General features: G+C 47.7%; 1 protein-coding gene across 1 annotated transcript; it reads right to left on the bottom strand.

The window, feature by feature from the left end:
* Positions 1-2,639: 2,639 nt before the first annotated feature.
* On the bottom strand, positions 2,640-17,235 carry LOC148111605 (uncharacterized). Its single transcript, XM_087881185.1, has 5 exons — positions 16,678-17,235; positions 10,509-10,594; positions 6,240-6,313; positions 5,854-6,091; positions 2,640-2,818 (listed from the first exon to the last, which is right to left on the bottom strand). Exons 1-5 carry the CDS (start codon positions 16,713-16,715, stop codon positions 2,640-2,642), a joined length of 615 nt encoding a protein of 204 aa, XP_087737311.1. The 5' UTR covers positions 16,716-17,235.
* Between the last annotated feature and the right edge of the window lie 1,945 nt (positions 17,236-19,180).

The following is a 19,180-nucleotide window of genomic DNA, read 5'->3' as shown; positions in this document are numbered from 1 at the left end:
CGCGGAATGAGGAGAAGAAACAATGACTCACCAACCACGCGGCCTCCACCAGGCTTCCTGGCCCATCCGGAGGTCCTCCAACATCGCCCAGGATCCACTGCCTGTCAGCCTCAGTTTTGCCTGCTTCAGCTGCCATAAGAAACCGCACTACCAATTACAGACTTGCTAAAAAGGAAAGGGGAAGTAGAGCCCAAACCCTCGAAACCACTAGAATGGACTATGGACTGTCAAGCCACTTTTGAAAAATTGAAACAGCTGTTTGCGGCTGAACCAGTGCTCAAACACCCCGACATGGAACAACCTTTTGTAGTACAAGCTGACGCCAGTGACGTAGCTGTAGGAGCAATACTCTTGCAAAAGAATGAGAACGGGATATTACAACCCTGTGCTTACACGTCCCGTAAACTATCAGAAACGGAAAGGAGATGGGCCATATGGGAGAAAGAGGCGTTTGCAGTTAGATGGGCGCTGTTAACATGGAGACAATTTTTAGAAGGGGCAAAACACCCTTTCGAAGTGTGGACTGATCACAAGAATTTAGAGGCATTAAAAACACCACACAAACTATCACCAAAACACGCTCGTTGGGCCCAACATTTCAATCGTTTCAATTTCACCCTACGTTATCTTCCTGGTGGAAAGAACTTCATGGCGGACGCACTTTCCAGATTGCCGCAGTATAACAGCATCAAGAAGGAGGTGGTTCAACCTATGATCCCCTCGACACAATTGGCAACACCTGTCACTACCAGAGCGCAGGGAAAACCCGAACCAGAACTCTTGGGGGATTTACTCGAAAAATTGCGAGAAGCGCTAAAAACTGACGAGTGGTTTAAGAACCACTCGAATGAATGCACACTTTGTGACGGACTAGCTTGGGTTGGATCGAAATTGTATGTTCCGACCACATTAAGAACAACCGTATTGAAATATGCTCATGATGCCAAGGCCGCGGGACACTTTGCGTTTGTCAAGACTCTACATCTTGTTAAGAGACAATTTTGGTGGCCTGCACCTCCAGGAAAACCCCCTGGATTACTGCAAGGTAATGGCCAGACCGAATGCCCCATGGAAGGAAATATCTATGGATTTTATTGTGGACTTACCAGAGAGTGAAGGCTGCACTGTCATTTGGGTAGTAACTGATTTGTTTTCCAAACAAGTACATTTCATCCGTTGCTCAAAGATCCCTTCAGCAAAAACCCTTGCAAAACTGTTTATTCGGCAGACTTACCGGCTACATGGATCTCCAAGGGGTGTGCAATTTACTTCCAGTTTCTGGACAGAGTTTTTGAAGTTGATAGGCTCCGCTCAGGGGTTGAGTTCCAGTCACCACCCTCAGACAAATGGGGCCTATGAAAGAACCAATGGGGTTCTAGAACAATACCTGAGGTGTTACGTAAATTACCAGCAAGACAATTGGGTAGACTTGTTGCCATTTGCAGAGGTGGCATATAATAATTCCGTACACAGTAGCACCGGATTCACTCCTTTTAAGGTCGCTTCGGGCCAGGATTTCGTACCCATTCCCGAGCTACCACAAGATGATCCCCAGAATCCCTCTTTGATGGATTGGATTGAACAATTAAAGAGCACATGGGCAGTGACTCGGAAGGCATTAGATGAGGCACACCGGGCCCATAAGGCGCAAGCCGATAAGAAAAGGTCCCCAGCTCACATTTATAAAGTGGGTGATAAAGTTTATTTATCTACTAAATATTTACAGACTACCCAGAAGTCGAAAAAACTGGCCCTAAGTATGTAGGACCATTTCGTGTGATTAGACTGATTAATCCAGTAACAGTTGAATTGGAATTGCCAAAAACGTTGAGACGTATACATCCTGTATTTCATGTTAGTTTATTAAAACCTGAACACTCATCTGCCCTGAGGGCTGATCAAAGCACCCCTCCAATTCCCATTCTCATAGAGGGGGAGCAACATTTTGAAGTTAAGGAAATCTTGGACTCTAGGAAACACCATGGTAAAGTCCAATATCTGATAGCCTGGAAACATTTCCCTTTGTCTCAGGCTGAATGGGTGAATAAACGGGATGTCCGAGCTCCCAAGAAAATACAGCAATTCTATACCAAATACCCAGATAAACCATAATTATTGTATATATTCTGTTTCTCTCTTTTTTCCCTTTCTCTTATTTAGGAATAACTTCTCTTCTGCAAGAGGGGCCGAATGTCAGCCTCAGCTTTGCCTGCTTCAGCTGCCATAAGAAACGGGGGGAGGGACTAGTAAAGGGGGCGAAGGGGGGGAAGGTGCAGGAGGTGTTTTTTCCATTGTAGGACGTGTCTTCCCAAGAAACGAAAATGAATCTCCAAAGGGGCCGGCTGACCAACTGCCCTACATTCCTGATGAATGACGTTGCCAGACGTGATGCCACCTGACCTTTGGGAGACCTTTGGATTGGATGATGGTCAATGGACATGGGGGGGGGAGAAGCTTAGTAGATGCTATTTCGCCCATTTTGCTCACTTCCAGCTTTACCTGGGTTGCGATCATTTCATATTCAGTAAAAGTACTAAGCTCTTTAAAATGATTGAGTTTGGGTTTTTCTTTCCTGGATATTGAAGGAAGCATACCTGACACCGCCGCTACCGTGCCGCCGAATCCGGGAGATCCTCGACTTACGACAGCCGCCGCCACCGTCTCCAGGGATCCTCGACCTGCGACCGCCTCACCTCCTCGCCTTCTTCCAGCCTTCGCCCAAGATGCAGGGGCCCAGCCATGGCATCCGACGCCCAGGGAGGGCTACGGGCCCGCCAGGAGCGAGCCCAGCCCCCCACCAGCAGGCCTAGGCCTAGGCCTGAGAGCAGCAATAAGGAGCTCCTCACCAGATGACCTCCGGCGAGAAATGAGCCTCGCGCATGCCCAGTCGCCAACTACAGGAAGTACAAGGAACATAGAGATAAGTACAAGGAACATAGAGATAAGTACAAGGAACATAGAGATAAGTCAGTTCAGACTGGCAACAAGCATTCCCCCAGCATATTGTGAGTTCACTCACATAAAGAACCATGGACAGCACCAGACTGTAAGTAATATAACTTTTACTGCTGACAATTACAAATTGAAATTAGATGGGGCCAATCTTTTGGAGTGGTACCACCAACTACAGATTGCTTTTCTGAAAGAAAATATGTTGTATTTATTTGATGACCCACCCAAGAAGCCATGGACTTTTGAGATTGACTGTTTGCACCACAGGGCTTACTATCTGCTAATGTCTAGCTTGTCACCCAGCATTTACCCCAGTCTTGGCCGCCACTTAACCGTGGCAGAGATACTACAAAAAATACTTAATTTATTTTACAGTAAGAGTGCAGCCACTACAACCAAAATATCCAGGGAATTTTACTCAGCCAGGCATAAGGCAGGGACACCCATGGGGGAACATGTACTCAAGCTAAACACCACCAGGGCAGAACTCATACAAAGGGGGGAAACCATTTCTGATAATATCATGAAAAGCATCATCATAAACTCCCTAAACCCCAGTTGGGAGAACTTTATCATGCAACTGGATAGTCTCAACATAGAGCACCTCTCTTTAGAGACGTTATCCAACAGGCTGATTGCGGAGGACAGCCTGAGAAGGGAACGCTCATCAAGCCTCAGGGAAAGCAGACCAACAAAAAGGGTAGACTTCCAGACCAGGGACCAAGATAAGCCAGAATGTTTTAACTGTGGGTCTAGGAATCACTATAGGAGAGATTGCCCAGAAACCAGAGGGACAGGGACCACAGCTACCATAGGGAAAGGCAAGGCCGCAAACCAGGTTACTCAGACAGGCGCTCCCCAGAAAGCAGGTTCAGGCACAGGGACTCACCCAACCCCAGGGACAGGAGAGGATATAGGGATAGCTCCAGGGATAGTCAGACTGGGTCACTATACGAACTTAGAGACCACCAACACCCAAACACCCAGGCAAAAGGAAGGAACACATGGTTCATTGACTCAGGAGCCACCAATCACACCACCAACAATAGGAACATACTGGAGGCATTCACACCTAAGGAATACCACATCAATGTAGCCAACCAGAACAAGGTATTGGTGAAAGGAGAAGGGAGCGCACACATAGATGGAATAGGGAAGATAGAGGGGGTACTATTCATCCCAGAAATACCCCACAATATATTAGCAACACTCAAACTAAGTAAAGACTTGGGCATTGAGACAACCTTCAGGGAAGGGAAAGCATATATGACCAAAGGAAAGAGAAGCATAGGAAAGATCATCATAGAAGGGGGACTATCCTACTTAGTGCCCCAAGAGCACTCAAACACTAACTCAGAAAGTAACGAGAAAGGGACAAGCATGCCCACAGAAAATAGAGGGGGTGAAGGAGAACACACCGCAGGAGGCAAACCCACCACAAACACAACACACAAAGGGAAACCACATATTGGCAAACCCATTCATGATGGGTGCGCCCACTTACTACACAGAAAACTAGGCCACGCTAGTTTTCCAATGGTACAAAAGATGAATGAATCGGCCTACCCGATAGTAATACATGAGGACAACAAAGCAGCCATAGACATATCCATGGCAGAAGCAGTAGGCCAAAGGTCCACACATATAGACATTAAGCACAAACATGTCAGAGAATTAACAAACATTGGTTTTATTAAGGCTGTACATTGTGAGACCGCCGAGCAAGCCGCAGACATCCTGACCAAACCTCTACCCAGCAAACAACATGCCTACCTTACGACTAAATTAGGGGTACGGGTACAGAATACGCAAGCAGGTCCTGTCAGAAATAAATGCCTTACTCATGCCAGGGGTCAACAGGGACACAGTAGTGCAGGGGTTAACTACAATACTCACTTGGTCAGTACCACCCACTGACCACTCCTTACCTGAATCTCTGCCCACAAGTATAAAAAGTAGACACACTCTTCCCCGACTTCCACTTCCAGATGCAGTATGTGATGTAATGATGAACCTGTAAATAAAAGAGACTTATTCAAATGATTGACTCGTGCCAGTTATTGGGCCTGATCCATGGATTCTGTAACAATATGGTAGCAGAGGATGGTTTTATGGCCCAATAACTCCCGATCACGCAATGAGGACACATCGCTGCCAACGAGATGGCGACGACGAGAGGGCAACCCAGCGGGATCGCCAGGGAAGGCAGAAACCTCGATCGACCCCAAGGCCACCGCAACAGAAGAAAAGGGGGAGGTCAAGAAAGGAAGGAAAAATAGCAGACCATGATGACCGGGAGGAAGAAAGACTACGACTCGACGTCCTATGATTACTAAAGGAGCGAGCCAGCGACAAGAACCTTCTCGCGGACCTGCGAAGCTTCATAATGGACCGCAATGTGGCGAGGAGCGAGGAAGACTAGGATCCGGAGCTCGAAAAGCTGAACTCGGTGAGTGGATCGCCCCAAAAAGACCCCACAGCAGTCACCGAGCCCCGAAGCCCCGCTCAAAATTTGAAACGGCGGCCATATTTGACCACGTGGTCGGACAAGATGGCCGACTCCCATCCAATCGGTAGCCAGAATTCAAAATGGCCGGCGCGCGAAAAATACCCGACCCTAAGCGGCGAAGAAAGCGACCGGGGTGAGGGGACAGAATCCGATTCGGATTCCAGATGCACCCCGACCAAGTGGCAAGTCGATAAGGCCATGAAGACCCTTGCCGCCGCCTTCAGCCCAGGCCTCAAAATCGCAAAAGGGGAACCGGAGGGGCCCAAGCAAAAAGGAAAGCGAGGAGAGGGGCACCAGAACACCCACCCGAGGACTACCGATGCCCATGCCAGCGCGCCAACCCCCCTACGCACCCCAAGGACACCGCGCCTCCGATCGCCCAGGCCACGCACCCCAGAACGCAGGGATTGGGGCAGCTATCTGCATTTGTCGCCGGGACTCCAACGCCATCAGGATCTTCACTTTGACGAAGCCGCTGCAAGACGACACCTTCCGGAGCACACCTGGACCCCCAAGACCGAAGCCGAGGCCTACCCGACAGATAGAGACCTCTACGCTGGAGCTGCAATGAACAGGTCCTTCCACGACAACGGCAGAGCTGAAATGGACTTCGCGCATGCGCTGTTTCACCTAGAGGAAGAAAAAAGAAAAAAATTACAGAGAGGGACTTTTAAACTGCCGGCAAGCATTCCCATGCCGTACTGCTGTTATAGGCACATAAAGAACCATGGACAGCAGCCTGCAGTAAGTAATTTTACAAATAATGCTGGGAACTTACCAAGTGACTTTCCAAAGTTGAGGATGGATTGGGGCAATATCCTAGAGTGGTCACAGCAGCTTCAGGTGGTGTTCCTAAAAGAAAACATGTCACATTTTATTAATGACCCCCCCAGAGAGACCATGGACTTTAGAGTTGGACTGTATTGCACCATAGGGCATTTTACCTTTTAATTTCTAGCATATCTCCCACAATTTACCATAGCATTGGTCACAATCTCACTGTGTCAGAAATCATACAAAAAATGTTTGGGTTATTTTACAGTGAAAGTGTGGCAACCACTACCCAGATTTCCAAAGATTTCTTCTCTGCCAGAGTCAAACCGGGGACCCCCATAAGCGAGCACCTGGTGTCCCTAAACGCTACCAGGGCAGAACTACACCTTAGGGGGGAAGTCATATCAGATCAGATCATGAAGAGTGTAATAATTAACTCTTTAGATCACTCATGGGACAGCTTCTTAGCACACTTAGATACTGTTAGTCTAGGCCTCCTGTCCGTTGAGAAGCTGTCTAACAAACTGATCGCTGAAGACAATCTGAAAAGGAGCCGCTCTGGTCCCTCCAGAGAACATAAACATGAAAAGAAAGTAGCCTTCCAAGACAGGCAGCATGGCGTAACAGAGTGCTATAGCTGCGGGTCAAGGGGACATCTCAAGAGAGACTGCCCCAAGAACCACAGAGAGAGAAGCAGACCGGAACATAGGTTCAGACAGACAGAGAGACACACTTCTGAAGAGAGGTACAGACGCAGGGACTCACCCAATCCCAGAGACAGGAGGGGGAACAGGGATAGTTCACGTGACAGCAGAACAGGATCATTATATGGGATAGGGGAGCGCACCCACATAACATGTCAGGATGGGGAGGCCAATTCGTGGCTTCTGGATTCTGGGGCCTCCAACCACACGACCTATAACCAAAAACTGCTCTCCTCATTCACAGAGGAGAATTTTTCAATCAAGGTTGCAAACCAAAGCGAGGTTAAGGTAACAGGCAGGGGGGTAGTTACGCTACCAGGCATAGGGAAAATAGAGGGGGTATTACTGGTCCCGGAGATACCCCACAACATATTGGCTGCATTAAAACTCAGTGAAGAATCAGGGATCAAGGTAACCTTTGCAGAAGGGAAGGCTCACGTCAGCAAGGGTAGAGAGGGAGTAGGTAGAGTGACAATCAAGCAAGGGCTACCATACATAACATTCCATGAGAATAACACACCCAGCATATACACCAACTCAGAATACACGAAGGACACTAACCAGGACAAAGCTGAGGAAGAACAGGTGAATGAGAGAGAGACAGAGAGTGAGGAGAACATGACACATGAAACACACTCCACCAAACACACCCAGGGAAGGCCATCGATAGGCAAACTCATGCACGACGACTGTGTTCACTTACTACACCGGAGACTAGGGCACGCCAGTTTCCCCGTAATCCAAAAAATGGCCAACTGTACCGAGGGCGTCAAAATAAAGAGTTGTGAAAATTACCTCGAGTGCTCGGTGTGCTAATGTTCTAAGCTAAAGGTCAAACCCAGACCTAAGAAATCCTCACGCGCCACCAAACAAGTATTCAATTTAGTCCATATGGATCTGGTGGGGCCCCTAAGGCCATCCATCAAATACAAGAAAAGATACTTTCTCACCATCGTAGACGATTATAGTCGTTATGGCTTCGTCTATACTCTAAAACGAAAGGATGAGGCCTTCCAAAAATTCAAAGAGTTCTACAAAAGGATAGAGACTCAAAACAACACACAAATCAAACAAATCATGACAGACAGAGGATCTGAGTTCCTGTCAAAGGATTTCTATCATTGGCTCAGATCCAAAGGCGTGCTTCACTTTACGTCGTCCCCGTTCTCGGCCTTTCAGAACGGTGTCGTAGAACGACGAAATTCCACGCTACAGACTATGATCAGGTGCGCTTTAGAGGACGCGGGAATTGGTCAACATTTTTGGTCTGAGGCCTTAGTTTACTCAAACTACACACTCAACAGAACCTGGTCCAGTGTAATAGACAAAACGTCATACGAACTCATGTACAACAAAAAACCACAGATAGCACACCTACATGTATTCGGCGTAACTGCTGATGTCCATATACCCAAACAGCTGCGCAGGAAGGGGGACAAAGTATCCAGGAGACTGAGATTTATGGGGTACGAGCCAGGTACCAAGGGGTTCAGATTTGTGGACAATAACGACAGATTCGTGATCTCTAGGACAGCGGTATTCCATGAACAAGCTAACTGGTCCAGGATACACCTCAACGAGGTATCCACCAGGCAGGAGACTAGGCCAGACGAGCAAGTGCAAGATAAACACGAAACGGCAGATAGACAGGAAAGGAAGGAACACAAACCCAAGCTCCAAGGCATCAAGGTTGAGGAATGGAAAGGGAATCACCCCAAGATAAGTGTAGACTCACTAACACAAAAGGAAGCCAGGTACTTACATGACACCGAACAAACGACAGATAGGCCAGTCAGATCAACCAGGAACCAATTACCAAGAAGGTTAAATGACTATGTGATGCACATACACACGAACCATATCACACCTAACTCATATGAAGAGGTATTGAGACTACCACAAGAGGAGAGGTCGAAATGGGAATCAGCCATGGCCAAGGAAATGGACAGTCTGAGAGAGCTAGAAGTTTACATTCCAGCCGAGGTTCCAGAGGGCAAAAATACGATAGGTACCAGGTGGATCTTCAAAATCAAGAACCTGGAGGGTGGCCAAAACCTGTACAAGGCTAGGCTGGTTGCCCAGGGATTTGCCCAGAGGTTCCCAGAAGACTACACTGACACTTACTCACCAACTGTAAGGACTGAAAGTGTCAAGAGTGCCCTGGTCATCGCTTCCCTGCTAGGACTAGAGGTACATCAGTTCAATGTATAGACAGCTTACCTGCATGCCAACCTAGATAAGGAAATATACGTTAGGGCACCACACAGTAAAGAGACCAACAGGGGGGGACACCTGGCTACTTCACAAAAACCTATATGGACTGAAACAATCCGGCAAACGCTGGTATGAGTGCCTGGTTGAGGTCCTGAAGTCAATGGGATTTACAGCAACCATAGCCGACAACTGTTTTTTCACTAGGAGAGAGGGGGATTCACCAGAATACATCCTAGTCTACGTGGACGACATACTTTACATCAGTAAACACGAAGGGAACCGCAACGCCTTCGCCAGTAAACTAAGTGAACACTTCACATTAAAATACCTAGGGAAAATAAACAGATACCTAGGCGTGCAGGTCAACGAAACACCTAAGGGCTTTCAACTGTCCCAGAAAGAAAAGATAGAAGAAATACTACACAAATGCAACATGGCAGATGCCAAGGGGTGTGAATCACCCATGCAGCCGGACTTCCTAAAAAATACACATGGTGAATCACCCGAGTTTGAAGACAACACACTGTACAGGTCAGTCATAGGCTCTCTTTTATATATCGCCAACTGGACCAGGCCAGATATTGCATTATCAGTTAATCTATTGTCCAGGCACATAGGCAAACCCACCATGTACCACTGGGACGCTGTAAAGAGGGTACTGAGGTACCTGAAGCAAAGTGCCGACGCATGTCTAGTCCTAGAACCAGAGCCGTCCAATGAGCCCGTCCTCTCCTGCTATGCTGATGCTGACTGGGCCGGTGACACCAAAAGCTGGAAAAGCACATCAGGATACGTATTCTACTTGAACAATAGTCCGGTGCATTGGTACATGGGTAAGCAAAACTTAGTGGCCACTTCAACCACAGAGGCGGAGTACATATGCCTATCCAAGGCCGCAAACAACCTCATCTGGTTTGACGACCTACTCGCCAGTGTGTGGTGCAAACCTGCGTATCCGATAAACATCTACGAAGACAACAAGGCCGCTATAGAAATCTCCATGGCCGACGCGGTAGGGCAGAGATCCAGGCATATTGACATAAAGTACAAGCATGTGAGACAGCTCTCTAAAATCGGATTTGTAAAGGCCATACATTGCGACACAGAAGAACAGACTGCAGACATACTCACGAAACCACTACAGGGCAGGCAACACTCACACCTGGTATCCAAACTCAATATCCGCCCTTGGGCACCATTTAAACAGTCAGATCCACAGCCACAGGTCAGGCATTTAGAGGGGGATTTGTCAGAAATAAATGCCTTACTCATGCCAGGGGTCAACAGGGACACAGTAGTGCAGGGGTTAACTACAATACTCACTTGGTCAGTACCACCCACTGACCACTCCTTACCTGAATCTCCGCCCACAAGTATAAAAAGTAGACACACTCTTCCCCGACTTCCACTTCCAGATGCAGTATGTGACGTAATGATGAACCTGTAAATAAAAGAGACTTATTCAAATGATTGACTCGTGCCAGTTATTGGGCCTGATCCATGGATTCTGTAACAGGTCCAACTGTTGGGCATTTAGAGGGGGATTTGTTATGTATAAATGCCCACCATTCACCATCCCAGGTATGATAAGGGTTAACTCTACATCCACCTGGATCCTCCCCTGACCCCTCCTTACCTTAGCTCCGCCTCCCAGGTACTTAAGTCATGGTCCAGGAGTCCAGGGGCCACTTCCAGCTAAATACCTGTAATAGAAACGTTGATCAATAAAGAGAATTGGTTCACTGCATCCTGTGTTTGGAATTATTGGGGAAGATCCTAGAAATCAGTCTCAGGGAGGGGAGAGGGAGAGAAAGAAGGAGGGAGGGAGACACAGAAGGCGAAAGTGAGGGAGAGGAAAGGTTAGAGGGGAAGAAAGGGAGGGAAGGGAAGAGTGAAAAAGAGAGAGGGGGGGTGAGAGAGAGTGGGAGGCGAGAGGGAGGGTGAGGAATTCTCTAAATGGAGTAATTCATTGAGTAATTGAATTCACATCATGGTTTCTCTAGCTTGGTGATTTTCTTCTCCCTAACCAGCAGATCTCGTCTGAGCTCTCCATATTTGCTCTTTTGGGAATTTAGTCAGCTTCTCTAAACTGGAGCTGAAGGTGATGTTCAGAGAGGCCAACACCTACCTGCCCCGTCCCGATCTAAGAGAGAAGACCATCGGGAAGGTTTTCTTCTCGGAGGTGAGGAGACCTTGGGATGCACCCCAATATTCTGGACAGCCATTTGTCTGAGGTTGTAGAGCAGGGGTCCTCCAACGTTTTAAACAGGGGGCCGATTCATTTTTTTTTGCCTTTCTCCTTCCTAAGCCCCCGTTTAAATTGTTTTTAAAGACTTTTAATTTAAAGGAGTTCTTTACAAGCCCAGAGCTGCTTTTCCAGGCTGCACCGGCGAGATCACCCCTCAGCTGGCCCTCAGCTGGCCTTGCAGCTGGCTCGCTGGGAGATAAGGCAGTTAGGGGCGGGGCAAGGGGCGGGGCTTAATCACACCACCCCGCGGGCCGTATTCTTTGCCCGTGGGCCGTAGTTTGAGGGTGCCTGTTGTAGAGGGTCTGCTGCTTGAGCAGGGGGTCTCCAAGGTCTTCTGCTAGTCTGTTGATCGGTGGAAGGGCTTCCCTCCAGAAGTTGTTGGTGGGGAAGGTGGGAGGAAGAAAAGAAGGAAGGATGGAAGGAAGGAAGGAAGCAGAGAGAGTGAGTGAGTGAGTGAGTGAGTGAGTGAGTGAGTGAGGGAGGTAGGAAGGAAGGAAGGAAGGAAGGAAGGAAGGAAGGAAGGATGGAAGGAAGGAAGGAAGCAGAGGGAGGGAGGGAGGGAGGAAGGAAGGATGGAAAGAAGGAAGGAAGGAAGGAAGGAAGGAAGGAAAGAAGGAAGGAAGGAAGGAAGGAAGCAGAGGGAGGGAGGGCGGATGGGAGGAAGGGAGGAAGGCAGACTCAATGACCCCAAATTCCTTTTACTCTTTGCATTATAGGCAGTTTTGTATTTTTACAACTGTCATTTACAGTACCTTTTCCCATAGTATACTCCTCGACATATGACCGTCATAGAACCTCCAGTGGTCACTAAGTGATCGCAGCAGTCCTTAAGCCAATGCCGTGGTCGAATACTTAGGATAAACAAGATCTTTCAGTGATTTCCTTCTATAGATTGTCCTCGTCTTACGACCACAACTGAGCCCCAAATTTCTGCTGCTAAGCGAAACAGTTCTTCAGCAAGTTTTGCCCCACTGTACGACCTGCAGTTGTTAAGTTAGTCACACGGTTCTTAAGTGAATCCGGTTTCCCCATTGACTTGGCCTATCAGACGGTCACTGATGGCTTGGTGGGAGAGGTGGGGAGGGGAGAGATGGGGAACTCATCAGATTTGCAGATGACACCAAGCTGGCAGGAATAGCCAACACTCCAGCAGATAGGCTCAAGATACGGAAGGATCTTGACAGATCTTGAACATTGGGCGCTATCTAACAAAATGAAATTCAAGAGTGAAAAAAGCCAGGTTCTACTTTTAGGGAAGAAAAACCAAATGCACAGGTACCGTAGACGTGGTCCCTTGCTCAATAGTGGTGACTGTGAGAGGGGTCTTGGAGTCCTAGTGGACAACCATTTAGATAGGAGCCAGCCGTGTGCAGCAGCTGCCAAAAAAGCCAACACAGTTCTGGGCTGCGTAAACAGAGGGAGAGAATCAAGAGCCCGTGAAGTCTTAATACCACTGGAGGCGAAAACATATGAAGAACGGTTGCAGGAACTGGGTAATTTAATTTAATTTAATTTAATTTAATCAATTGAATTTATATGCCGCCCCTCTCCGAAGACTCAGGGCGGCTATGTCTAGTTTGATGAAGAGAAGGACTAGGGGAGACAGGATAGCAGTCTTCCAATATCTCAGGGGCTGCCCCAAAGAAGAAGGGGCGGGAGAAGAAGCAACGGGTGGAAACTCATCAAGGAGAGAAGCAACCGAGAACTAAGGAGAGATTTCCTGACCGTTAGAACATTCACCCAGTGGGACAACTTGCCTCCAGAAGTTGAAGCTGAAGTTGAAACTCCAACACTGGAAGCTTTTCAGAAGAGATTGGTCTGAGATGATTGTAGGGTCACCTGCCTGAGCTAGGGGTTGGACTAGAAGGCCTCCAAGGTCCCTTCCAACTCTCTTATTCTGAAATAATTGGAGAATTCTACTCAGTTCAAAGTTCAACTGATTAAGACAATAGCTGTGACTCGTGGAAACAGCAGATAGTTAAGTTCAGTGAAGGCATTCAAAATACACAAAGACATTATTAATAGGGTATATTTCTCACAGACGCTGGGACCCTGAACATAACACGCTCTCATATTGTTGTTTGACTTATTAGCGTTTATTTCATGTCTAAAGTCTCTTCCAGTAATGAAACTATTTGTGTCCAATCCAGAAAACGTTCAGCAAGTGAATGGCAGCTCAAATCTCTGGAGAAAGCGCAGACACCTTGATGTGCCGTGTAACCCCGTGAGAAAGAAGGAATGGTTAGGTGCAAAACTGACGGTAGGGAGATCTGATGCCATGAAGGTTGTTCAAAGCTGAAGAGGCCAAGAAACTCGAAATTTAAAGAGCTGCCGGTGTTTAAAGCAACTGGAGCAAACTCAGCTCTGAAACCAGAAGCTGCATTGAATCACCAAAATCGCCCCCCCCCTTCAAAACAAACTTTCTTTCTTTCTTCATCTAAGTGAAAGGATTGTCCATCTCACAAAGGAAGAGATTCTGGATGGTCTGCAAGGAAACTGAAACGCAAGCAACCCTTGACTTGCCATCACAATCTAGGCCAAAATTGAGGTTGCTAAGCGAGACGGTCCTTAAGTGAGTTTTGCCCCATTTTACAACCTTTCTTGCCACCGTTGTTAAGTGAATCCCTAGAGTGGAAACTAGACAGCCACTTATCCGAAATGCTATAGGTTCTCCTGCTTGAACAGGGGGCTGGAACAGAAGCCCTCCAAGATCCCTTCCAGCTCATTCTATTCTATTCTATTCTATTCTATTCTATTCTATTCTATTCTATTCTATTCTATTCTATTCTATTCTATTCTATTCGATTCGATTCGATTCGATTCGATTCGATTCGATTCGATTCTACTCTACTCTACTCTACTCTACTCTACTCTACTCTACTCTACTCTACTCTACTCTACTCTACTCCAGTTCCAACACTCACTCTTCACAACAGGATGGATCATAGGCTGAAAAAGCTTCCCTTCCTGAAGAAGGACAGCAAGGAGTCAGAGTCACAAATCAGCAACAATGACCTGTGTCAGTGGGACAACCAGGAAGTCCTCTTCTCTGGCTCCCACCCATCCGGTTCTTTAGCCAGAACCATGGAGGCCTTGCCTCTGATTGTGACGTCTTCCCCAGTTCAATTGGAGGTCAGGAAGAAGGTTCAGCCTCCAGCGCTGGTGCTCCCTGATTTGGTGCGCAGGACATCTGCCAGGACTCCTCTGAAGGCTTCTCAGGGGGAGATGAAGCCTGGCCTGAAAGAGCCCCCTCCCTTTCCAAGGAGGCCCAAGAGGGAAAGGCCTCGGGGGAGTAAACGCTCACCAGACACCGTCCTTCCCTCATATCCAGGTATAGGCGCTACAGGGCTGGGCTACCTATGGAACCAGCCTTGTCCCATCACATCAGCCCACCCCACACAATCAATCAATCTATCTATCAGAACACAGCCAGAAGGGACCTTGAAGGTCTTCTAGTCCAACCTCCTGCTCAAGAAGGAGATGCTACACAATCCCAGACAAATGCCTATCCAGTCTCTTCTTAAAAGCCTCCAGTGATGAAGCACTCACAACTTCTGGTGGCAAGAAGTTCCACTGGTTGATTGTCCTCACTGTTAGGAAGTTTCTCCTTAATTCCAGGCTGCTTCTCTCCATGAGTAGCTTCCATCCGTTGCTTCTCTTCCTGCCTTCTGCTGCTTTGGAAAATAAGTTGACCCCCTCCGCCATATATGGAATTGGAAAAAATTCCAATTCCATATATGGAGTTCAAAGTTCCTCCTCAAGACGGTTGTCTAAGAACATGAAGGTCAGGGACTCGAGAGTTATGACACGTTTGACCCTTCCCTCAGGATCAGTCTGGTCTAAGCACATTTTTTTCTCTCTTCGCTTTGAGAAGACTTGTCCCATCAAATTGCCCATCAATCTCTGTCTGTCTCTTCTTCTCAGAACTCTCTGACGAGTCCTTTAAAATTTTATGGGAGAGCAAGAAGCCGCTAAAAGGCAGACCCATCAAGGAAGTCCTCATGAACCTCATGATTTAGCAATGCAGTGCAAGCCATCAAAAATTTAATATTATGTGCCGGCTATCAGGAGGAGTTCAGTCAGTTGGAGAAGGTTAGATGCTGGGACATGATGGTGACTCCTGATGGTTTGTTCGAAGCCATTTTCTTCCTGGTCCTGTAAGAAATTAAAAGACAAAAGAGGTTGGCTACAAGTGGCAGCGGGTGGGAGAGGGAGGGGAGGGGACAGGGAGAGGAAGAAGAAAAGGCAGAGAGAGAGAGAAAGCTAGAGAGAGTGGGGAGAGGGAGGGGAGGGGAGAGGGAGGGGAGAGGAAGAGGAGAGAGGGAGGGAGGGAGAAAGAGAAAGAGGGAAAGAGAGAGGGAGGTGGAGAGAGAGGGAGAGGGAGGGGGAGAGGGAGGGAGAGAAAGAGAGAGAAAGAGAGGGAGGGTGAGAAATTCTCTAAATGGAGTAATTCATTGAGTAATTGAATTCAGATCATGATTTCTCTAGCTTGGTGATTTTCTTCTCCCTAACCAGCAGATCTCGTCTGAGCTCTCCATATTTGCTCTTTTGGGAACTTAGTCAGCTTCTCTAAACTGGGGCTGAAGGTGATGTTCAGAGAGGCCAACACCTACCTGCCCCGTCCCGATCTAAGAGAGAAGACCATCGGGAAGCTTTTCTTCTCGGAGGTGAGGAGACCTTGGGATGCACCCCAATATTCTGGACAGCCATTGGTCTGAGGTTGTAGAGCAGGGGTCCTCCAACGTTTTAAAGAGGGGGCCGATTCATTTTTTTTGCCTTTCTCCTTCCTAAGCCCCCATTTAAATTGTTTTAAAGACTTTTAATTTGAAGGAGTTCTTTACAAGCCCAGAGCTGCTTTTCCAGGCTGCACCGGCGAGATCACCCCTCAGCTGGCCCTCAGCTGGCCTTGCAGCTGGCTCGCTGGGAGATAAGGCAGTTAGGGGCGGGGCAAGGGGCGGGGCTTAATCACACCACTCCGCGGGCCCTATTCTTTGCCCGTGGGCCGTAGTTTGAGGGTGCCTGTTGTAGAGGGTCTGCTGCTTGAGCAGGGGGTCTCCAAGGTCTTCTGCTAGTCTGTTAATCGGTGGAAGGGCTTCCCTCCAGAAGTTGTTGGTGGGGAAGGTGGGAGGGAGGGAAAAGAAGGGAGGGAGGGAGGGAAAAGAAGGGAGGGAGGGAGGGAGGGAGGGAGGAAGGAAGGAAGACTCAATGACCACAATTTCCTTTTACTCTTTGCATTATAGGCAGTTTTGTATTCTTACAACTATCATTTACATTACCTTTTGCCATACTGTAGTCCTCGACATATCACTGTCATAGAACCTCCAGTGGTCACTAAGTGATTTCAGCAGTCCTTAAGCCAATGCCGTGGTCGAATACTTAGGATAAACCAGATCTTTCAGTGATTTCCGTCTAAAAGTTTTCCTCGATATACGACCACAACTGAGCCCCAAATTTCTGTTGCTAAGCGAAAGTTCTTAAGCAAGTTTTGCCTCATTGTTTGACCTTCCTTGCCACAGTTGTTAAGTGAATCGCTGCAGTGCAGTTCTTACGGTGGTCAATCTGATGAATTAGTGAATCTGGTTTCCCCATTGACTTGGCCTATCAGACGGTCACAAAAGGGATCACGTAACCTCGAAACACTGCGACCGTCATAAATATGGACCGGCAAGTACCCAAATTTCGATCACATGACCATGAGGATGCCACAATGGTCTGAAAGTCTGAAAAATGGACGTATCTCTTTTGTCAGTGCCGTTGTGACTTTCAGTGGTCACTAACCAAGGACTGTATTTTCTTTTTCTCTCCCCGTAAGGGCTGAAAGTGGCATCTTTAGTCGAGGCTCTCGGGGCAGTTCCCTTCCTTGGCTTGGCTAATGCTCCATATCTCCACTCTTCTTCTTCAGCTGCTGTATCACCCGGAGGTTGGAGACTTCTTTATGACGCCAGACATTCTCGAGGTTCTCCTGGAATGGATGATTCAGCCGTATCCTCTGATCCAGATCTTTAGCGTGAGAGGACTGGGATATGTTCTTCAGCACCCCTTGGAGGTAAGAGATGGGGGGCAGGAAGGGAGTGGCTTCCAAGGTAGTAGCAGGTGTGGCCTCACTCTCTGGGAAGTCTTCAAGGCTGGGGAGGACAGAAGAAGGAGAAGAAGACAATAATCAGGAACAGGATGGACTCAGCTAGAGTGGTGGGTGCACCCCTGGAAGATCTGAAGGATCAAGTAGATCCTCTTGGAGAAGATCTCAAAGCAGAACAAGAGGAAACAGATGGGAACTGATGAAGGAGAGAAACAACCTGGAACTAAGGAGAAATTTCCTGACTGTGAGAACAATTCATCCTTGGAACGACTTGTCTCCAGAAGTTGTGGCTGCTCCATCACTGGAGCTTTTCAAGAAGAGACCAGGCAGCCGTTTGTCCAGCTTAGTCTAGGGTCTTCTGCTTGAGCAGGGGGTTGGACTGGAAGACCTCCAAGTTCCTTTTCAACCCTCTTCTTCTATGCTCTGTGGGCTTCTCTTGTGCTTGTCATGATCGCTGCGAGACTCAGAGAACTCCAGTGACCGTGTTTGATTGCTCGTTCCTTTCCCTGCTTCCTCCAGAAGAACATCTCAGGGCCAGTTTTCATGCCGGTCATCAACTGCGCTTGTCACCCAGAGAAGAGTGTAGCGAAGGAAACTCTCCGGACCCTTCATTTCCTCCTTAGGCACCTTGCTGCGGACATCCATGCATTGAGGCGGTCCATCTAATTCCTCTCCTGTTGAAATATTTTCCTGACGAAAGTCAACCAAATCACGACAAACTGGTTTCCCCTCCTCTTTTTTAATTATTTATGTAAGAAATAAGAAATGAATGAAGGAATCAATTAATACATGAGTGAATGGATGAATAAAGGAACGAATAAACAAAGGAATAGATGGATAAATGAATAAATAAATGAATGGATTAATGAATAGATGAACCAATGGATGGGTAAATGACTGGATGGATAGATGGAAGGATGGAAGGATGGATGGATGAATGGGTGGATGAATGGATGGATGGATGAATATCAAAGCTGTTCTGGTGAGGAAGCCCACAGATGCCTCTACTTTCAATGGGGCACTTTGGGGGGAAGGGGGGCTTACGTCAAATTTTGCTCCGATTTCAGCCCCCACCAGTTTGCCCTCTGCCTCCCACCAACCAGGGCATGCCTGCTCCTGATGAGGAGACCCCCCGAGGCTGACTCTTCTGCTCAGCCCCTTCCCCCTTCCCTCAGGCCTGGCCCACCTCTAGATTTAAGGAAAGCAGAGCCGCGGGCTGAGGGCTTACTGCAATGGGCATGGTAGACTTGCTGTTTCTTCTCCCGATGGCTTTGGTGCTGGGGTCTTGATCCTGAAGCCTTTTGAGGAGGGGCTTCATGATCTTCAGGTTAGCATAGGGGTCTGCGGCCAGCGCCTTCCATAACTCTCTGGTGCTTCTGTGCAGGTGGAAAAATGGATTGGGGGAAAAATCAGATTCTTTCCCCATTTTCGAAGAGACGGCCAATCCAGATAGATTAAATCCCCCCCACCAACGGAAGAAAGGATTAGAAAACAGATGGCCAAATGAACCGTTTTAATACAAACAGGGTGTGTCTAACTGATGAGGACTTATAAGTCCGAGATAGATCTATCATAGTCTCCTTAGTCTCCCAATGAGCAGCAGAGTGTTTGCTGGCTGCCATGAAAAAAAAAGCCTAGAAACTAGTGGATTGTGATTTCACTGAATTAGGGTTCCATAAAAATCTTGGTTTATGTAGGAA

This window comes from Pantherophis guttatus, chromosome 18 (genome assembly GCF_059756535.1).
Source record: "Pantherophis guttatus breed Tessera chromosome 18, ASM5975653v1, whole genome shotgun sequence".
Taxonomy (NCBI): domain Eukaryota; kingdom Metazoa; phylum Chordata; class Lepidosauria; order Squamata; family Colubridae; genus Pantherophis; species Pantherophis guttatus.
The sequence above is the reverse complement of the archived record's forward strand: the minus strand, read 5'-3'. Positions and strand labels throughout refer to the sequence as shown.

Coding starts and splice junctions, on each gene's coding strand:
- LOC148111605 (XM_087881185.1), bottom strand. CDS start 16,715: ATGACAGTGATATGTCGAGGACTACAGTATGGCAAAAG. Junction 6,092..6,239: donor CAACTTTGGAAAGTCACTTG/GTAAGTTCCCAG, acceptor TTCTTCCTCTAG/GTGAAACAGCGCATGCGCGA. Junction 2,819..5,853: donor CCCAATCCCTGCGTTCTGGG/GTGCGTGGCCTG, acceptor TGCTGCTCTCAG/GCCTAGGCCTAGGCCTGCTG.